The sequence below is a fragment of the Dreissena polymorpha genome, chromosome 8, assembly GCF_020536995.1.
Source record: "Dreissena polymorpha isolate Duluth1 chromosome 8, UMN_Dpol_1.0, whole genome shotgun sequence".
NCBI classification, from domain to species: Eukaryota; Metazoa; Mollusca; class Bivalvia; order Myida; family Dreissenidae; genus Dreissena; species Dreissena polymorpha.
In genome coordinates, this window is record NC_068362.1 from 11,469,326 (window position 1) to 11,479,219 (window position 9,894).

Here is a 9,894-nt window from a genome sequence, read left to right on the forward strand (position 1 = left end):
GAGACACTCCTTCTTGAGAAGGTCAACGTGACCCGCGTGCAGGCGGTGATAGGGCAGATTGTTTAGAGCCCGGATGTTGTAGTCATCCTCTCCGAAGCGAAGGGGCTGTGACGTCACATAGCGGTCCTCTTCTATTACCTCCCCTTTAGCGTTCGTGTACAGCTTTTTTCTTCCTGGAATAAAACACTTAAAAGCTTATTTTAGCATCGTTCTCGGAAAACTTGCCTTAATGCATGTGCTTAAAGTGTCTTCCAGAGTAGCCCTTAAAGTCTGCACAGGCTTATCCGGGACGGCAATATCCACCTTAACTGGGTTTTTGCTAAGAAGAGACTTCCTTTGAACAAAAAATACCTTAAAACAGAAAGTGTCGTTCCTGATTAGCCTGTGTAGACTTCACAGGCTTATCTGGGACGACACTGTACGCACATGCAATAAGTCCAGTTTTCCTACAGCGAGACTTGTATAAATACTCACGAGCTAGCACATGAATTTGCTAACATGTATATTCGGTGAAAATTTCGATATTACAGGGAGTGAAATAATAAAAACAACATAAATATTCTCTATTTAAAAATGACTTGCGGCTATTTGAAAATAATGAAACGTTTAAAAACTCATGATAACGATAATGCTCTTCATTATACTTCTATATTGGAGGACCAAAAATTATCAAAGACTCACATAGCAAATTGAGCCTCATTGAAAATTCAACGTATATTTTTATTTTTGCATACTAGTTATTGTGATATTCTTCCTGATATAATGACTAACTGTCCAAACATATCATAATTATGCTCAATACTACCATTTTCCCAGGCTCCCGCGAAGAAATCAGCTAGGTTGCCATGGAGACGCTTGTTCTTCGCTTCGTCTGCGCAGTAGAGCCCGTGCGCACTTTCCGTAAATTGACGGTGGTACCAGTTCAACACGCACGCACCGTCTGCACCGCGCTCAACTGCGGTGAAAAAAAAACAACAACACATCTGTTAATTATAGACTATCACAGAGCATTGAAACAAATACGCGCAGTGTGTATGAAGTACATGTACTTTTTAAATGCCTTGACTTATTACATGCAGAATGTAGCTAATTTACCACTGATATTAATTTCATAAAAATCACTTAAAGAACATTGACGTAAGTGTTACTCAGCTGAAAAAAAATCTGCAAGCATCAAGGTGAAGCGAACCTATGATCACAAGTTCTTAAGGCAGACGTTCAACCGTTGCGATAAACGCTTTATCTTAATTTTAATAATATGCGACGTTGATATTGCATGGGACATCATTGTCTTCTCAACAGATCGACGTTCGTAAAACATTAAATTCAAACGAGAAAATACCAGTATGGTTCAATACCGATATATTGGTTGATGTCCGTCCGTATTAGCACGAGAATTAGAGGGGGCAAACTGCGCATGGGCGGTGTCCAGTAGGTGAATTACTACCGTCTGAATGAATCTAATACATAAGATATTTACACGTTAAATATGTATTATACAAATCGAAGACAATATTGCGATTGCAGTGGCTTATAATCACCAAGTCGAAGGGCGACGTCTTATGAACCCCGTGGAAATGTAGGTACTGTCTCCAACCGACCAATGAGAATGAATGGTCTTTATCGGCCCGATTTAGTGTCAAAATTCTTTGCTCATTGTATTTAAATTTTCTGCACGGATTTTCCTCATTTTCCAGTTATTAAACCTTTCCAGAGCTGCGTGCACTCACCTTTAAGAACAGCGGTGTCGGGCACTTCCGGAATGTGGTCAGCAGGAGTTCCATCTGGGTCTGAGTCAACGTCCGGTTCCATTTCTGCGCCCACGATGCCACTATGCTGTGTGCATCCCTCTGATCTAGTTCCGGGACCTGTATGTACCTATCCTCGTCAGGAAATAATTTCTATAAAAAACGGCAAACATGTATCACAAGTTTATAATGAAATATTTTGCGTTTGCTGAATTATTTTAAGGACTTCTTAGCGGTGTGTTTTTAAGTTGTAGATCTACACAGATTTTGATGTCGTTTGGTATTTAAAAAAAAGTAATATATTCCTCAAATACAAATCAAATACAAAATGTGGCCACCAGTGTTTTAAATAGTCAATGGACACGTAGATACATAACTCTTCTTTATTTTTTGTAAACTAGAAAAACTGGTTTTAAACAGATAGAAAAAATATACGGTAACCAATGTATATCTTAACACTTTATGGAGCAGTCATGAGTGAAAATTTTGATTTGTTATGGTCACGAGTGATTAAAATAATCAATAGTCTACCATATGTAATACATGTTCTTAACTTATGCCTTTCGCCCTATGTGGAGATAAACTGATGACTTTCGCGGGAATAATACAATTTGGACGTCAACATAATTTTTACTGTTTTAAACAGTAAATTCTCAGTTTTAAATCAATGTTATTTCCCTATAAGCCACATGACAGCATAAATAAATTACTAAATCAATAATAATAATGATAATAATAATAATAATAATAATAATAATAAATAACTGTTAATAGACAGGCTACTGACAACTGAATATTAATGTAGGTTCGTGTGTTGCTCTTTATCACTCATAACAAGGTTTAAAATGTACAGCCGGGAGTACTTATATGAATAAATATCCCCCTTACATAGTATTTTATCTTTATAATAGTACACCTGTTGCCTTTATAAAAGTTCCGCTACCTTGAGGGCCGGAAACGTCTCGTATTTCTCCTCCGGAAGTGATGACACGATAATCTTACAGTGAGGCGGCAGGGAGGCCGGAAGCCACATCAAATAGCGGCCATTGTGAGAGGTGTCCAGCTGGTCAAGCGAGTCCAAGATGACCACGAGTGGGCACTCTGCCGTGCCGTGCTTTAAGAGCAGATTCAACTGGACTTTTAGGAGCTCAACGGTCTGAAAAAGAGAAACTATTGTTAAGAATCCACATGACGATTTATCTTTGCACGAGGCAAAACAAGAAAGGAGTGTTTTAAAGAAAATAGTATGGTACTCGATATACATTTTTGTCGTGTTCTGAGAAAACTGGGCATAATGCATGTGCGTAAAGTGTCGTCCCAGATTAGCATGTGCAATCCGCACAGGCTAATCAGGGACGAAACTTTCCGCCTTAACTGGATTTTCGTGTAGAAGAGACTTCCTTTAAACGAAAAATACCATAAAAGCGGAAAGTGTCGCCCTTGATTAGCTTGTGCGGACTGCACAGGCTAATCTGGGACGACACTTTACGCACATGCATTATGCCCAGTTTTCTCAATACACGACTCATATGAGTCCCGCCCTGGGAAAACTGGGCTTAATGCATGTGCTAAAGTGTCGTCTCTTGGTAGCATGTGCAGTCCGCAGGGGCTAATCAGGGAAGACACTTTCCGCCTTATCTGAATTTGCGTGTGAAATAGACTTCCTTTATACGAAAATTTCCATAATACCGTACTGAATTCTATAATATCGTATTGCATAGGTTAACTGGCATTCTACAATATTTAAGACTGTACGACCAGATTTATAATGTAAGCATGACTATGACAAAGAAGACAAATTTTAAGAAAAACATTACTAGCAAAAAATAATAAGAACAAGAGCACCGCATAACGGGTGCCAACGCTCGGCTGCGGATGCATTTTGAATGAAGGAAAGCTTTTCAAAAAATTTTAAGGTCACAGTGACCTTGACCTTTGACATAGTGACCCAAATATATGTGTGGCATGTAGAACCCATCAAGGTGCAACAACATATGAAGTTTCAAAGTTGTAGGTGAAAGCACTTTGATGTTAGAGCCAATGTTCAAAACCTTGACATAATGTTAAGGATTTAGCTAGACGCGGACGACACGACACGACGACGGACACGACACGACGAGCTGGCTATGACAATACCTCGAGTTTTCTCCGAAAAACAGCCGAGCTGAAAATAAGAAAAGGGTGAGTTGCTATGATGAAATTATTGATGATGATGATGATGATGATGATGATGATGATATTGACGACGACGACGATGGTGATGATGATGATGATTATGATGATGATGATGATGCTGCTGCTGCTGCTGATGATGCTGATGATGATGATAATGATGATGATGATGATGATGATGATGATGATGATGATGATGGTGATGATGATAATGATGATGCTGCTGCTGCTGCTGCTGCTGCTGCTGCTGATGATGATGATGATGATGATGATAATGATGATGACGATGATGATGATGATGATAATGACACACATACCAGGCCGGTTCGTGGGCTTTGATTCCCCAGCATACTCAGTTGTTGCACCAGACTCTGAAGCAGAGGCAGTACGGAAGAATTCTCCACTGCTGTACCGAGAAACCTGCAGCCCAGAGAAATATGCGTCATGTGATGTGTTAACGTTTCAGGTACATAATAATAATGAAGCCTTGCTCTGTGATACTATGCTAAATGCATGTGCGTAAAGTGTAGGCTCAGATTAACCTGTGTGTGAGAAACTGGGCTTAATGCATGTGCGTAAAGTGTAGGACCAGATTAACCTGTGTGTGAGAAACTGGGCTTAATGCATGTGCGTAAAGTGTAGGACCAGATTAACCTGTGTGTGAGAAACTGGGCTTAATGCATGTGCGTAAAGTGTAGGCTCAGATTAACCTGTGTGTGTGAAACTGGGCTTAATGCATGTGCGTAAAGTGTAGGACCAGATTAACCTGTGTGTGAGAAACTGGGCTTAATGCATGTGCGTAAAGTGTAGGACCAGATTAACCTGTGTGTGAGAAACTGGGCTTAATGCATGTGCGTAAAGTGTAGGACCAGATTAACCTGTGTGTGAGAAACTGGGCTTAATGCATGTGCGTAAAGTGTAGGCTCAGATTAACCTGTGTGTGAGAAACTGGGCTTAATGCATGTGCGTAAAGTGTAGGCTCAGATTAACCTGTGTGTGAGAAACTAGGCTTAATGCATGTGCGTAAAGTGTAGGCTCAGATTAACCTGTGTGGACTGCTCAGGCTACTCAGGGACGACACTTTCCGCGTTCTCTGAAATTTTTCGTTTACATTAAAACTCTTACAAAAATCCGCTCCAAGCGGAAAGTGTCTTCGTTGATAAGCCTTTGAGGACTGCACAGGCTTATCTGGGAAGGCACTCTACGCACATGATTTAAGCCTCGTTTTTCCAGAACAAGCCGAAATATATGAATAATGCGTTTGCGTGTAAATGGTAGCAAAATGACGTTATTTCTTATGATAAAGAGGACATCACAATACACTGCTAACGGACTACACAAAATTGATAAATCGCGTTTATTTAGTTTCTGCGACCACAATTTATTCGTGGACTCATCATAGAAAAAATATTATTGAAGCCTCAGGCCAAAACTGGCCTACTAAACTTCGAAATACACAAACACGTAAACTAATGAACACTTTATCGGTTTTAATTTATAAAGGTCTTACAAAACTACGAAAAAAAGTATATTCGATAAATTTGTCTCTTTCGCAACTTATTTATGACATAAGTAAATTTACTAGTTCCAATACTGCTATATCGGTAGTTCATATAGGAAACCTTATTTTAAACAGTTTAAAAACAAATACTGCATTTTCCATCATCCATCGTCTCACTCGCGCGCGAGTGCATGCGTGCGTGCGTGCGTGCGTAAGTGTTTTTTTTTCCAATGAATCTTTACACCCACCAGTTCGAGGGCACTCAAGATTTGCTCAAATCGACATGGCATCAGTTACCTTAACACGAGCATGGGCGTCTTGGCCAGCAAGATCTTGCTCAATTGTTCCGACATCGCCAGGATGGAATTGCCCGAACCTCTAATTCCGTGCACCACGAGCGGGGCCTTTGTCGATTTGTCCATCAAGTAGGATATGATCCGCTGTAAGAGAAGAATGCACAGTGGCAACAAATGGGGCTCGTGCTGAGAATACAGGGCTTAATGCATGTGTCGTCCCATAATAGCCTGTGCAGTCCCAACAAACTAATTAAGGACAACACTTTCCGCCTACACTTTGATTCTCGTTTTAAAGAGACCCATTTTTAATGAAAAAATCAACAGCGGGAAATGCCGTCTGTGATTAGCCTGTACGGACTCCACAGGCTAAATTGAGAATAACATTTCCGCACATGCATTAAGCCATGTTTTCCCAGAGCGAGGCTCAAATCTTAAGTCATTTATAACTTTCACACGTTTTGTCTTAGCTTCATGTTTAACAGTAATAATCGAACATCCACATACTATTAACACAAATACTATATTTAAGTCCTAATACAGAAAATACCTTACACAAGTAACCACCAATTGATTACTCTCTACAACTACTTATTAAGATAAACATTTAGTTCGCCGTGGCGTTATGGATAAGGTGTCCGCCTAGAGATCGGGAGGTCACTGGATCGACCCCCACTGGGGGAGCGTTCTCTAGATCTTTCCCAAAGACACCAAGTACTAGTTATATACTCAGGAAACGGACTCGAGAGCGTTTCTTTAAGCCTGAAACTTTCGATGCAATAGAGCTAAAATAAATAGGTGTAAACTAAGATAAACACTGGTGCCAATTTATTTCTGATCACCACTCTGTCTTGGACAGTTGGAGGATCCTTGATTGAAAACCCGAACATACTCAAAGTGTAGTATACAGATTTGAATACGATAGAGCATTACACAATTAGGTGTAGCAAACTAGTAACAGAGAAATCGCTCATGATTCTCCAAATTGATAGCGTTGGAATGTTGAGCGCGTGTACATCCAGCATCTCGGTACGTCTATGGAACACCGCGCACAACCGAATGTGCTGCAAAATTCCTCGGTGAGTCGGACGTGCAGAAGCTTTCGATTCCGAATAGCTTACGTCACCCGGGAGATCATGTTGTCCGCGAAGTCCTTGCAGAGGCGCGCCAGGTACTTCCGGTGCTCTTAGCATGTATCCGGCTTGATACCTGCGGCGCAAACCGGATGTGCTTTAACATTTGAACATTAATATAAAACACAATCAATCGTGGCATTTAAATTGGTAAAGAAGTAATTGTCTTGACATTAGATTCATTGAATTGAAGGTGTACATGTTTAGTAGCGATATTTGTTTTCTCGTCCGCATATACAATCCAATAGTGGAAAACACTGTTACTGTTACTTTTATTAAAGGTGCGTATAAGCGTTTGATTGTCTGCAAATGGAAAAGAGCGTCCGTAGCTGATCCCGTACGCTTGTGAAAGCCAAACGCGGGGAATAAGGGGCTATTGTCGTCTAAAATCGTGCGTAATTGTAATTGAGTTTAACCCTTTCCTGCTCAAAAGCGGAGTGTAAAAGGGTTCAGCGAATGTATGGCCGACCAGTCTTTGGGCTCCCGACATACTTTCCCGGCCGACCCAGTGCACGTTGTAGTGGAAGATATGGTCGGAATGCATGCGCCGCTCCATTCGGTGCTCCTTGAGTTCCCGCAACCTCCGCCTTCTCCTGCGCACCCCGGCACTCTGCAATACATCTGAACGTTTATTGACGTGACAACACACACTGTTCGTGAGAACATGACTATATGTGAAAGAATGAACCATGTTACTGAACGAACCACGTGAAAACACACACTACGTGATCACGTGGATGTATGTGACAGAATGAACCAAGTGACAGAACGAACCACGTGACAACACACATTACATAAGCACGTGACTATACGTTAACAAAACACGTGACAGAACAAACCACGTTACAACACACATTACGTGAGGATGTGACTAAATGTGACAAAATTAATCACGTGATAGAACGAACCACGTGACTGCAAACACTAGGTTAGCACGTGACTATGCGTGACGAAATGAACCACATGACAACACACACCTCGTGAGCAAGTGACTATACGTGAACAAATTATAATACTGCCAACTTTTAAAGCATGTTTTTGGCCTCTCATTTTTCTGTTCCAAGCATGGTATAATTTTAAAGATCTATATGTCGTCTTGAAAAAAAAATGCAATAAAAAGGCATGACCTACGAATGCAGACACGATAAAAACATCGTTTTTACAAACCATTGCTCCACAAAAGCCCCATACAACAGAAAACACACACTTAACATAATATTTTAAGTTAGAATGCAATTGTGGTCATCAAAATTCTCCATACACATATATGATATAGGAAATAGCCACATATTACAGGTCTAAGATTTTTAAATGGCTTTTATGCAAGAAGAGACAAAAACTCTTGAGAAATTACACGATGTTTTAGTTGAACATAACCTATAAAACTTAAGCTTATAGCAAAACCATCAGGAGACTGTACTAAGGCTAAATTAATTATTGTGAATAGTGTAAAGTGGGACAAAATTGATAAACAAAACTATGCTGATCTTGTTGCTTCAAAGCTCAATAGTGGTGGATCGCGTATTAATCAACCGATAGAAAGGTCAGTTACTGATTTGTAATATTATGTGCCATGCAGCTCATGAAGTACAGGGAGAAAGGAAAAAACCAAGAAACACTAAACCCAAACTAGCAATTTGGAACAATGAAATATCTCAATCCTTAAAGAATCTCAGAATAATAAACAAACTATGGAAAGCGAATGGTAGTGAGAATGACTCGTGTGACCAGACATTCATTGAAAGAAAGAGCGCCAAGAAGGAATTTAGGCGACTATGTAGGGTTAGTGCCGCTAAGAAATTGAGCGATGAGAAACAAGAGATTATGAACTCTAGGTCATGTGACAAGAAACTATTTTATAAACTGATTAATAAACAGAGAGGATCCCTGAAACAAGTGGTCAAAGATCTATATGTAGGAGAAACACTCTACTCAGGAACAGATGGTATTCTCGAGGGGCTCAAAGCACACTTCGAGCATTTAGCACAACACTCAGACGACACCGATTTTGATAAAACCTATCAAAGTCAAGTTCAATGTGAGATATCCGCAATCACCAATATCGTCTCCAACTCACCTGTGATTCCTGTGACATTTGCTGAACTGACAAAAGCCCTGAAAACAATTCATAAAGGTAAAGCGGAGGATATTTTTGGTATTAACATAGAGCACAATGTATTTGGCCCGGACAGTTTAAGAACTAGTATTCTTGAAATCATCAACATTATCTTCAATAACCGAAAAATTCCTACCTGTTTGAAAAGAGGCATCCTAACCCCGGTCTTTAAAAAGAAATGCGTCCCATCCGAAGTAGGGAATTACAGAGGAATAACAGTACTACCTACTCTGTGTAAAATTTTAGAGACAATTTTAAGAAATAGAATTCAAGACTGTATTTTAAAAGTGCAAAACGCTTCACAACGAGGCTTCACGTCAGGGTCTTCCCCGTTAAATGCTGCTTTTATTCTGGAAGAGTACTATCGTGAGTGTACAGACCTAAAAACCTCTGCTCATGTGGTGTTCTTAGACGCCAAGTCAGCGTTCGACGTGGTCGACCACTCACAACTTCTACGCAGACTTGACCATGCAGGTATAAACGACGGTCATTGGCTCCTCTTCAAATCCTTGCATGAAAACTCATCCAGTGTTGTTAAGTATAGGTCCTAAATAAGTGGTCCCTTTGATATATCACAAGGAGTACGTCAGGGAGGGATCCTCTCTACGGACCTCTACAAGCTCTACGTCAATCCTTTACTGGATAGGTTAGCCGACACCGGACGAGGTGGGCGTATTGGCACCGTACTCGCTAATAGCTCGGCGTGTGCAGACGATATATGGTTAATGGGTAGAGACCACACAGATGTACAGTTAATGATAAATATGTCCCTATCATTTGCAAATGAAGAACGTTACCTTCTTCAACCCACAAAGACTGTGACCTTAAATATCAAACCTTCCAAAAGAACAACAATCCCTAAAAGTAAATGCTTCAAACTGGGTGAAATTAACCTTAATCATGTGGATACCTCCGTCCATTTAGGTATAAC

General features: G+C 40.3%; 1 protein-coding gene across 1 annotated transcript; it reads right to left on the bottom strand.

The window, feature by feature from the left end:
• Positions 1–801: 801 nt before the first annotated feature.
• Positions 802–8,942, bottom strand: LOC127842362 (NACHT and WD repeat domain-containing protein 2-like). The gene is made up of 7 exons (XM_052371823.1): positions 8,925–8,942; positions 7,353–7,457; positions 5,719–5,861; positions 4,238–4,340; positions 2,692–2,904; positions 1,731–1,901; positions 802–955 (listed from the first exon to the last, which is right to left on the bottom strand). Exons 1-7 carry the CDS (start codon positions 8,940–8,942, stop codon positions 923–925), a joined length of 786 nt encoding a protein of 261 aa, XP_052227783.1. The 3' UTR covers positions 802–922.
• Positions 8,943–9,894: the final 952 nt, after the last annotated feature.